This window comes from Erpetoichthys calabaricus, chromosome 1, assembly GCF_900747795.2.
Source record: "Erpetoichthys calabaricus chromosome 1, fErpCal1.3, whole genome shotgun sequence".
Classification (NCBI taxonomy): Eukaryota; Metazoa; Chordata; class Cladistia; order Polypteriformes; family Polypteridae; genus Erpetoichthys; species Erpetoichthys calabaricus.
The window spans coordinates 261,908,003-261,920,985 of NC_041394.2; the positions used below are offsets into that span (position 1 = coordinate 261,908,003).

Here is a 12,983-nt window from a genome sequence, read left to right on the forward strand (position 1 = left end):
CCTGGAAAAGTCTATTTGGGGGTCCTGGAGAGGAGGGTCCGTCGGATAGTCGAACCTCGGATTCAGGAGGAACAGTGTGGTTTTCGTCCTGGTCGCGGAACAGTGGACCAGCTCTACACCCTTAGCAGAGTCCTGGAGGGTGCATGGGAGTTCGCCCAACCAGTCTACATGTGTTTTGTGGACTTGGAAAAGGCGTTCGACCGTGTCCCTCGGGGAATCCTGTGGGGAGTGCTCTGGGAGTATGGGGAACCGGACCCCCTGATAAGGGCTGTTCGGTCCCTGTACAACCGGCGTCAGAACTTGGTTCGCATTGCCGGCAGTAAGTCGAACCTGTTTCCAGTGAGAGTTGGACTCTGCAAGGGCTGCCCTTTGTCACCGATTCTGTTCATAACTTTTATGGACAGAATTTCTGGGCGCAGCCAGGGTGTTGAGGAGGTCCGGTTTGATGGACTCAGGATTGGGTCACTGCTTTTTGCAGATGATGTTTTCCTGTTTGCTTCATCAGGCCGTGATCTTCAGCTCTCTCTGGATCGGTTTGCAGCCGAGTGTGAAGCGGCTGGGATGGGAATCAGCACCTCCAAATCAGAGACCATGGTCCTCAGCGGGAAAAGGTTGGAGTGCCCTCTCAGGGTTGGGAGCGAGATCCTGCCCCAAGTGGAGGAGTTCAAGTATCTCGGGGTCTTGTTCACGAGCGAGGGAAGAATAGAGCGTGAAATCGACAGGCGGATCGGTATGGCGTCCGCAGTGATGCGGGCTCTGCATCAATCTGTTGTGGTGAAAAAGGAGCTGAGCCGCAAGCCAAAGCTCTCAATTTACTAGTCGGTCTATGTTCTCCTACACTCACCTATGGTCATGAGCTATGGGTAGTGACCGAAAGAACGAGATCGCGAATACAAGCGGCTGAAATGAGTTTCCTCCGCAGGGTGTCTGGGCTTTCCCTTAAAGATAGGGTGAGAAGCTCAGTCATTCGGGAGGGGCTCAGAGTAGAGCCGCTGCTCCTCCGTATCGAGAGTAGTCAGATGAGGTGGCTCGGGCATCTGATCAGGATGCCTCCTGGACGCCTCCCTGGTGAGGTGTTCCGGGCACGTCCAACCGGGAGGAGGCCACGGGGAAGACCCAAGACACGCTGGAGGGACTATGTCTCGCGGCTGGCCTAGGAACGCCTTGGGATTCTCCCGGAAGAGCTAGAAGAAGTGGCCGGGGAGAGGGAAGTCTGGGCATCTCTGCTCAAGCTGCTGCCCCCGCGACCCGGCCTCGGATAAGCGGAAGAGGATAGATGGATGTATGCTTACTGAACAATATGTATATAATGTCAATCGCTCAATGACAAGCCAATATAAAATTGTGCCAATATGTGCCCACTTGTGGAAGAATGTCTACTATAATAATGTGCCAGAAAAATTAAACAAGCTTAGAAAACTAATGTCAATTTAATAATTTGCCAAGGATAGTCTCCTGATTTCAGAGCTGCTTTAGCTGCAAGCATCACACGGACTTTATAAGATTTAAAATGTGTCTGAGATTAAGGGAATTTACTACTGAAATATATAAGGTGCAGATTTACACAGGTCAGTCAACATAAACAATCAATGTGAATTTTGTCTAAGCATTTAGACAGCCCAGAAGTCTTTAGGAGGGAAAGAATGGGGCATAAGGTACATAATGGCCTTAATAGTGGTCAATTTTTATTATGATTTGTCATGCTGGTAAATTATACTCCACCTATCAAAAGTATTTTTCCTATATTATCCCAAGAAAACACCAAAATGGGAAAGAAAACCCCACACCAAAAATAGAAAAGAAAAAAAAATATATAGCTCAACTCATAGAAGTTAAAATCTCAGTATAAATACAAACCCTTATTTCAGGTTGGGCATCTGATATCTGGGAAAAGATTAAATTCTTCTGTAATAAATACTGTATGTTAATAATATTCAATAATAAATATATGAAATGACTTTACCACCTTAATTTTCACATGTCACGGTGGGTGGATGAACAAAGGTAGCAGGCTCTCTTGTGACATTAAAGAATAAGCTAGGTAATTTTTCAAAATTATTTTTAAAGAATATGACATACATTTATTTGCCACAGGAAATTGTAGTCTTAAGTGAAGGTTTTTTTTTTTTTATAAATAAAAACAGATGAGTAGCTCTTATGTTGGGCAAAATGTAGTCTATAATTCTGAGCTTGAATCTTGTACCGTGTCATTGTTTGTGTGGAAGTTGCACGCATGTGTTTTCTGTCCATATTGCCAAAAATATAGAGTTTAAGTGAACTGGTGACTCAAAAACCTATGGTAAATGGGAGTATGAAGCTTTATAACACACTGGTGAGGCTTCATCTGGAATACTATGTGCAGTTTTGGTCTCCAGGCTACAAAAAAGATGGAGCAGCAGTCCAGAGAAGAGCAACTAGGCTGATTCCAGGGCTACAGGGAATGAATTATGAGGAAAAGTTTAAAAGAGCCGAGCCTTTTCAGTATAAACAAAAGAAGATTAACGGGAGACATGACTGAAGTGTTTAAAATTATGAAGGGAATTAGTACAGTGGATCACGACTGTTATTTTAAAATGAGTTCATGAAGAACACAGAGACATAGTTGGAAACATGTTAAGGGTAAATTTAGCACAAAAATTGTTAAGTTTTACTTTATGCAGAGTTACCAAGAAGTGTAGACAGTAGGCCTTTAGGGACTTACAAAACTAGACTTGATGTTTTTTTAGAATTAAGTAGCTAGGACTGGCGAGCTTTGCTGGGCTGAATGGCCCATTCTTGTCTAGATTGTTCTAATGCATTCTAATGAAGAGTTTTACTGTATGCGTTCAAATCTTTCTCAAAACAGCAACAAGAAATGCAACATTTACTAAACAAGCCACATGATTCCACAACTCAGTAAGGTGGAAGGTGGCAATTGAGGGAGACAGGAAATGAGGAGAAGACTAAATCCAGATTTCCTTTAAAATAACTGAATCTCACAATTTTATCTCTCTATTATAATAAAAAAAAATCCTGCAACAAGAAAAGACTTTCTGGAAGATTTTTTCAAGTCTTGCAAGTTGAGACCTTAGCCATGAGATTTTTTCAAGTCATGCCCTTCTCTCAACCATTTTCAACCATGCACACGGTAATCTCACCTCTCATTCGTGTGAAAGCTTTTGACAGACACATTTTCTGCTCCCTCAGCTCTTATAAATTTGAATGTTTTCCTCACTTCAAGTTCCCAATTAAAGAAGGCGTATTATATCCAAATCTTATTGAACAATTTCATCACGAAGGGTTATCAACAGAAAAAATGAGTACATGGGCAATCCTAGCACCGGGAAAATATCAAACAAATTAACGGCAAAAATGTCGATCGGTTACACGGCAGATTGGTTAAATGCGTATCAATAGACTATGCTGAAACATTTGGTGGTGATCATGCGGAAGATGAAAACATCAACTTACAATATCCCAAAGTCTAACTACAACCGTTAAACATTGTCCAGTCTTTGACTGCACTAATTACTGTAAAAAGAAGTATGTATCCAAGAAAGGTAATGTAGTACATCTTCCACGAATAACATTATACAACAAAGGCGATCTTGATATGCCATTCGTATTAAAACATTAACAGTTTCTCTTTAGAATAGCTTTTGCAAAGACAATTAATAAATCGCAGAGCCAAACATTAGAAAAAGTTGTTTTATTTAACAGAGAGAAAGAAACGAAATTCAATCAAGGGCAGTTATACGTTGCGTTGTCATGATGAAAGTCCAAACACAGAATCAAAATTCAATGCGATATTGACAAAAATTTAATTAAAAAATAGTTTTTACTGAAGTTTTACAATAAAAGTGTAAGTTTAAAAAGTATTTGCGTGTAAATTTCAAAGCCAAACAGAATGAAATCTTATTACGCAACAAATAACTTTAACGCAACATGAAATATAATTTATTTTCATAATAATTACGTTTTACTCTTTTTTAATATGGTTAATTACTCGCTGTAATGTAAAATAGTTCTATTATATATATGTAACAATTCCCATGAAAATAAAAATCTGTTTAAATTTTACAACCGCATCCCCATACGCAAGCGACAGTTTTTCTGAAAAACGACTTGGTTATGGTGTTTTATATTTGTTTAGTCTCAAGACTATGACAGATACTTGAGAACATTCTTTAAGGGAAAATAGACATATTTGGTAAGTTTTAAAGCTTCTGTTTCCAGGATTGAACTGTAGATCCCATTTTAAACCACAGGAATAGGCTTAGTCTTTTCTAAAATGAAATTACAAAAAAGCTTCACCTATGAACACAATTTTCTATGGCAAATTCATGTATACCTTAATTGTAACAAAAATAAATTCAATTTGAAAAAATGCTAAACCTATGCTTTAAACAATAGGAGTTCTCCTGCTCTCACTTCAAGAACCATCTGAGTATCCGTTGTACATATTAATGCATTTTTTTAAGCGAAACTGCAATTTTGTTGATCTGGAATGCAAAATAGCCACTTATTAAAAGGATGAGACTAAGCTGAGAATTTGATTATATCTGTAGTTTGAAACTATGGAATGATTCAGAAAGAACTGGAACAGTACTTGCTTGGTTAGCTATGAAAAACAAAACCTTGTTCAAACTCCTCTCTATAACATTTACTTGTGCTCCAGTCATTAATAACTATTGCCAATTTACTGGCAATCTAATGGAGCATAATTCTGTTAAGATATGTAACAGTGGAAACATCAAGAAAAGTTTGGAGGCAGAGTTGTTGTGCACTGGCAGACCAGTGAATAATAATCATACCATCCATATTACTAAACGAGAATGGTAAACCGGATGGACGCAGGGACATCCGGCCATGGGCCGTGGACGCAAAAGACGTACTGCGCAGGCGCCCCCACAACCCCCCAAGCAACGGAAACCGGATGGAAAGCAATGTAAAATAAGACATGAGGCGCCGAACGGAACACACACAAAGAAGAGGATTGAGACCCACGACACACAAAGCCCCCCTCCAGTAACTGAAATAAGAAATGATGCGACGCGCCCCTAGAAAACCAAAAAGAAAGGAGACAGACGCAAGCGCCACATAGCACACGAAACGGTACGCACACAAAAAAGAGGATTCAGACCCACCACACACAAACACCCCCTCCACTAACAGAGATAAAAAAAAGTGAGGCTACGCGCCAAGAAAAAATGTCTCGGCTCCAAAAACGCAAAGCACAAATAAGCAAGGGTTCAAAACGAAACACCTCGAGTCTCACAGATTAATCGACATACAAAAACGGGCAAGGCTCAATACAAACAATGAACGCCGTAAACTGCAACGGGCTTCTCACACAGCACAGGCAAATCCATTACAGCTCCAGAATAGCACGTCCCAAATCCTGCACATAACGACGCGCCTCTCAAAAGGCACAAGCAAAACATACACGTCAAGGACATCAACGACAGACACCTGCTAAACGATTGCACTAGTTAGCTGACAACGCGTTCAATAATAAGTCCACTATTCATGAAAATTCATTGGGATTAATGAATGTCATTTGCAATCATTGTCACTCACTTAACTTCCCTGAAGAAACAACTGGCAATACAAGTAATGAATTTACACGTTGTTGTCAAAAGGGTCATATTAGACTGCCTCCTTTACATTCATATCCTGCATATCTACAGAAGCTTCTAACTAACGAAGTACCTGAAACTAAAAACTTTACGAACTGCATTAGATCCTACAATAGTTCATTTGCTTTTGCATATACCAGAGTAAATATCAGGCCACCAGAAGGCAATGGCCCATACTGCTTTCGCGTATGTGGACAAATATTACATCGCATTGGAACAGTGCACCCTGAAACAAATCAAGAACGCAAATATGCACAAATCACGTCGGCACCTACAACAAGCTTCTGAAACCGCGGAAGAAAAAATGTCTCCGCTCCAAAAACACATGTCACTCATTATTCAAAATACCGGTCCCAATCACAGAAACATCGGTATCCACTATGAAAATGAACAGTAACAATGCACGTGACATCCGTCTTGCCACACTATTAATTATAGATGAATTTACAATGGCATCCAGTCACTTACTCAACACCATTGATAAACTTCTACAAACGTTGATAAATAATAATACACTATTCCCTTTGGAGGAAACGTACTGTTATTAGGAGGAGATTTTAGACAGTGCTTAACTATTGCTCCACATTCAATGCGCTCAGCTATTGTTCAGTCCACCTTAAAATACGCAGACAATTGGCATTGCGTTGATGAATAATCATTTTCCCTTTGGAGGAAAGGTACTTTTATTAGGAGGAGATTTTAGACAGTGCTTAACTATTGCTCCACATGCCATGCGCTCAGCTATTGTTCAGTCCACCTTAAAATATGCGACAACGTCATACATAAACAACAAGAGAGCGAACTACAATACATATACAGGCGCGAGACCTGATTGGTGATAATACGAAGAAACGAACAGTCCGCATATTAACAGTGAGTGCGATCCTCCTTATTACTTATCCATATTCCTAACGATAAAGATCAAACAAGTCATCAATTCACGATCACGGGTACAAAACTAGACGGCTCCAGTGACGGGACCACAAACACGCACCCGCATCAAAAAAAAAAAATTCACGTCACCTACAACGCGCTTCAAAAAAATGTTACGCGGACAATTGACATTGCTTTCAAAAGATACACTTAGTACAAAACATGCGATGTCCAGATCCCGAATATAACAATTGCTTATTACAGCTGAGAGATGGTACACTCACCAATACAGATGTACTTCACCCAGATATTATTTCAATTCCTCAACCCTTTATCTGCGACGACTTACTTACGGAGATATTTGGAACAGCAATCTCATTAGACCAAATACCCCTGTTAACACAACGGACTATATTCTGTCCAAAAAATATTAATGTTCATCACATTAATAACCAGGTCATTTCATTACTTCCTGGAGAGGCACGGCTCTTTCTAACCTCTGACAAACTTGACTCTGATGACGACAATGACCATCTTAATTTCCCCTTAGAATATTTGAACACTATTAACCCAGCCGGATTTCCACAACACAATCTTAGCCTTAAAAACGGAACAATAATCATGCTATTAGGAAACCTTAACACTACACAGGGTTTATGCAATGGTACACGTTTAGTCGTCAACACCATGACACACAATGTTATTCAAGCAACAGTTCTTACAGGATCACATGCTAACAATACTGTTCGGATTCCTAGAATTGACCTTACAAGTTCTAACCTGGAATTACCTTTTACACTTAAACGGCGACAGTTCCCCATTACACCTGCCTTTGCCATGACCATCAACAAATCACAAGGACAAACCATGGACAAGGTTGGCATCTACCTCTCTGAGCCTGTTTTTGGACATGGGCAACTTTATGTGGCCTTCTCACGAGTTCGACGTTCATCTGACCATCTTTTCTACTAATGTTGTGTACAAAGAGATTTTCCAATAAACCTTTACACTGTACCAAACACTGAATTGTTTGCTTCCTATATGCGTCATCTACACCTTCACACTATGCTATATCTCATTCATACATCACGCTCTTTGTAATTTCCCAACACCAGGGGTTGGCGAGCGAAGCGAGCAGGGGGCGGAGCCCCCTAGTATATTCTATTCTACTATAACATATAAAGTATTTAATTCATTGAAGTCTTATGTATATGGACCTTTACACATACCTCTATTAACAATGAGCTTGCATCCTCTGAACAATTATGCTTCAAATATTAACTTGCAATATCACTAAACATTTTCCATATGGAAGAAATGTTGTCAAATTCCCTAAACTTCCAAAGATATCTGTGCATAATATATATATCTACCTAGTAATGATGACAATATTGGTATTATATTCACACCCTGTGAATTAATTTCAAGCTCTACACCCTTACAAAATCTTGGGCAGAGATGGGAAAGGGACCTCTCAATGAATTTCTCAGGTAGGAAACCAAATTAAATCTCACAAGATACATTCTTCCTGAATTTGTGCAAGGCATGGTGTAATCTACCTTAAGAAAAGAAAAGCTGTCTTGTGTGCCATCCAGTTGCTATGTCTGTGTCACGCCAACAGAAAAAAGAAAATTATAATGCAAAAGAACATTAACATTAATGCAGAATAAAATTACCATCAGTTGTTTCCATTTTCGACATGTTTTTCAATTTTGTCGGCATCATGTTTTATATAGTTCACTGTTATTCTTCCTACTCCATAAATTGAAGCAATAATTTAAGCGCTTTTGCAGTTTTGTAAATATTTAATTGTTTTGTGACAATTCCAACACCATACGCACATGTTTAATTGGACATAAAAATACACAGTAGTTTAATTATAACAAAAGAGAAAAGCTACAAAATGCTATTAAAGCTGAAAGTATGTAACTGACACTGTGATTTCACAATGCAGCATGACACGTGGTGCTGGGGAAAAACATGTGCTAGCGCAAAGGAGAGCAATTCCAATGTGCATAGCTCATAGTGTATTGTGCGGCAGCAGTAACAGGTAGTTACTGGTGTGTGCAACTTTTTTTTTTTTTTTTTTGCCCTTTTTTTTGCCCCGACGGTTAATCGAGTGATGGATAATGGAGGTGTTACTGTATCTCAATATCATCTTATGTCTGGAATAATGCAATGATTATATTCTTCATTAAAATGTATTTTTACTAATGGCAATGTGAAAAAAATGTTCATAAAATAGATTACATAGTCATATTCATAAGAAATATTAAAAAAAAGACCTGAAAGACTTTCTGCTATGACATGGAGGAATTTCAGCAAAATAGAACTTTCAAAGAGATGGGGAACAGTAATAAAAAACGGTAAGTGAAAATTAAGATAAACAAAAAGAAATAAGTTTACATTTTTCTGAAGTGTTCTCCTATGAAGAATGGGAGAATCTTCCAAAAAATATATGGAATAATGAACCACTAAATGATTTGGACTTTATGGTGAAACAAGAACTACTTCAGTTAAAAAATGCTGCATTCAAAATGAAATGCAGAGATTTGATAACATTTACTTAACAGTGCTCATGGAAGATAGTGATTACATTATTCCTTAATACATAGTTTTAATTGCATTCTAGGAAAATTCCAAAAGACTAGAAGCTAGCAAATGATAATCAATAACATGATAAATGCCATCAGGCCAGTCCTAATAACGTTAGGCCAGTTATGTTTGCAACATATAGTAAGAAAATTAATGAAAAGAAGTTATTAAAAAGAAATTTCAGCAACACATATCAATGGTTGGTATATTGGCTAACAGACTTTGCATTGGGAGACTGTGTTTCAGAAAAGAACAAATTCATTTTATAAGAGTGGTGCATACTGTACATTATTATTTATCTCAGTTTTTAAAACTCTTTTGGTAAGTTAACTTATGAGTAGAAAGTGATCAAAATGGAAGAAGCAGGAGTGTGCTAATGAATGCAAAATTAGCTTAAAACAAAGGAAGTACAGTAATATGTTAAGGTGCAAGAATTTTGTATTGAATTATACAATAAGTGCTGAGGTTGCTTTCCGTCTACATTCATATAAATGATTTGGTTATTATTACCAAGTTGGTTAAGTTTGCAGAGGACTCTTAACTAGGGGGATTAATGTATACTTTAGAGTCTGTAAAACCATTACAAAATGGTCCTCAAAGTAAGATTTTGGAAAATATATGTTAAATGACATACACGTACGGAAAGTATTTAGACCCCCTTCAATTTTTCACTCTTTGTTATATTGCAGCCATTTGCTAAAATCGTTTAAATTAATTTTTTTCCTCATTAATGTACACACAGCACCCCATATTGACAGACAAAAAAAAGAATTTTTGAAATTGTTGCAGATTTATTAAAAAAGAAAAACTGAAATATCACATGGTCCTAAGTATTCAGACCCTTTGCTCAGTATTTAGTAGAAGCACCCTTTTGAGCTAATACAGCCATGAGTCTTCTTGGGAAAGATGCAACAAGTTTTTCACACCTGGATTTCGGGATCCTCTGCCATTCCTCCTTGCAGATCCTCTCCAGTTCTGTCAGGTTGGATGGTAAACGTTGGTGGACAGCCATTTTTAGGTCTCTCCAGAGATGCTCAATTGGGTTTAAGTCAGGGCTCTGGCTGGGCCATTCAAGAACAGTCACAGAGTTGTTGTGAAGCCACTCCTTCGTTATTTTAGCTGTGTGCTTAGGGTCATTGTCTTGTTGGAAGGTAAACCTTCGGCCCAGTCTGAGGTCCTTAGCACTCTGGAGAAGGTTTTTGTCCAGGATATCCCTGTACTTGGCCGCATTCATCTTTCCCTCGATTGCAACCAGTCGTCCTGTTCCTGCAGCTGAAAAACACCCCCACAGCATGATGCTCCCACCGCCATGCTTCACTGTGGGGACTGTATTGGACAAGTGATGAGCAGTGCCTGGTTGTCTCCACACATACCGCTTAGAATTAAGGCCAAAAAGTTCTATCTTGGTCTCATCAGACCAGAGAATCTTATTTCTCACCATCTCAGAGTCCTTCAGGTGTCTTTTAGCAAACTCCATGCGGGCTGTCATGTGTCTTGCACTGAGGAGAGGCTTCCGACAGGCCACTCTGCCATAAAGCCCTGACTGGTGGAGGGCTGCAGTGATGGTTGACTTTCTACAACTTTCTCCCATCTCCTGACTGCATCTCTGGAGCTCAGCCAAAGTGATCTTTGGGTTCTTCTTTACCTCTCTCACCAAGGCTCTTCTCCCCCGGTAGCTCAGCTTGGCCGGACGGCCAGCTCTAGGAAGGGTTCTGGTCGTCCCAAACGTCTTCCATTTAAGGATTATGGAGGCCACTGTGCTCTTGGGAACCTTAAGTGCAGCAGAATTTTTTTTGTAACCTTGGCCAGATCTGTGCCTTGCCACAATTCTGTTTCTGAGCTCTTCAGGCAGTTCCTTTGACCTCATGATTCTCATTTGCTCTGACATGCAGGTGTGTGGCTTTCCTAATCAAGTCCAATCAGTATAATCAAACACAGCTGGACTCAAATGAAGGTGATCTCAAGGATGATCAGAAGAAATGGAAAGCACCTGAGTTAAATATATGAGTGTCACAGCAAAGGGTCTGAATACTTAGAACCATGTGATATTTCAGTTTTTCTTTTTTAATAAATCTGCAACAATTTCAAAAATTCTTTTTGTTGTCTGTCAATATGGGGTGCTGTGTGTACATTAATGAGTAAAAAAATTAATTTAAATGATTTTAGCAAATGGCTGCAATATAACAAAGAGTGAAAAATTGAAGGGGGTCTGAATACTTTCCATACCCACTGTATATTGCAAATAAATGTATTGCTTTACATAAAGGAAGTAATGACACATACAGTACATAATGGAGGGTCTAAAACTTGAAAGTACATTATATTTACAGCACTTGTCAGTCTCCAAGTGCAGAAGTGATTAAGAAAAAAGGATGCTTTATTACATAAACCTTACTTCCTAAGGAGACTCAGGTCTTTTGATATAAGCAGCAAGCTGCTGGAAATTTTCTATCAGTCTGTAGCAGCCAGTGTATTGTTAACTGATGTGATCTCCTGAGGAAGCATCTTGAGCTCAAAAGATGCATAATGCCTGAACAAACTTATTAAGAAAGCCTGATTCACCAAAAGATTAACCCTAGATGTACTGAAATCTGTTCTGGAAAGGAGGATACTGGCAAGACATGAAAAATTCCCTTCTGTCTCTTTGTTTTTATGTTTCTGCTACATTATGCATCTAAAACTTCCCCTTGGGGTTAACTATCATTTATCTAAATGAATCTAATATACACATGACAGTGCTTTAAGTAATGTTTATTAGCTACTTAAAATATGTTCTTAAAGGACATGTTGACAAGTTATGCTGGCTAAATGACCTGTTCTTGCCAAATATTTTCTTAGGTTCTTTTGAAACATTTATAACCAATTTTAGAAAAGAATTTTAATCCAACACATGAATTAAGGAATGCACAAGTTATTTTATCATGACATTTCATTGGTATCTCCTGTGATGACAAAAAAAAAAGCTTTTGTATTACAAAATTTGTCTAGATTCTCTGCATTGAGTACCAGCAGTGGTGGCAGTTTGGGGTTTGTGTAGTAGACCAGGAGTTGATGGGATGCATGCTTATGATCCCTCACAACCTGATGTACTGACATGGATTTTATGGATTTACTGAACTATTTGCACTGATTTTTATACTTTTGCACATTCTACACACTATTAATTCTCAATGTTTTAATAAACTGTCATTGTTTTGAATGTAAAAGTCTTGTTTTTCTGCTTACATGCCCGAGTTCATCCTTGGTTGATGACTATTAATGTCTGGGAAATGAGAGTAATGCTCAAGGCTCCATTGATACTAACATTTAAATAAAGGCTGATGAGCTTCCTCTTTACTTTTGTGTCTTTGAACTGTCTTTTATGCATTGATGTTAACTGATTATCCTTCATTATCTTTTACAGTCCAGGTCGGTCAAAACTCCCTCCTTGCTTTTTATTGTACTTTTTAGTTTATCATCCTGATACTGCATTTTCGCATTTTTTTTCTGCAGTATTAAATGCCAAATCATAGGTATGAGGGAAGTGTTACAGTGTTGAGGTCTGCGGTAGGAGTGACGGCTGCATTCGACATGGAGGTGGGATTACATCAGGAATCAGCTCTGAGCCCTTTCTTATTTGCAATGGTGATTGACAGGTTGGCAAACGAGATTAGACAGGAATCCCTGTGGACTATGATGTTTGCTGATGACATTGTGATCTGTAGCTAGAGTAGGAAGCAGGTTGAGGAGACACTGGAGAGGTGGAGATAAGCTCTAGAGGAGAGGAATGAAGGTCAGTAGGAATCAAGACAGAATACATGTGTAAGAATGAGAGGGAGGTCAGTGGAATGGTGAAGATGAAGGGAGTAGAGTTGGCGAAGGTGGATGAGTTTAAATACTTGGAATCAACAGTACAGA

General features: G+C 38.8%; 1 protein-coding gene across 6 annotated transcripts in view; it reads right to left on the reverse strand.

The window, feature by feature from the left end:
* Positions 1–12,983, reverse strand: part of si:ch211-272n13.3 (ankyrin repeat domain-containing protein 26) — a 186,311-nt gene that overhangs the window by 32,477 nt on the left and 140,851 nt on the right. For 5 of the 6 annotated variants that reach the window (XM_051935904.1, XM_051935913.1, XM_051935908.1 and 2 more), the window contains one exon: positions 1,858–1,884. The exons of the other annotated variant lie outside the window; for it this stretch is intronic. In XM_051935904.1, coding sequence (XP_051791864.1) covers positions 1,858–1,884 — 27 coding nt within the window. The remainder of the gene's footprint in view (positions 1–1,857; positions 1,885–12,983) is intronic. 6 annotated transcript variants of the gene reach the window in all.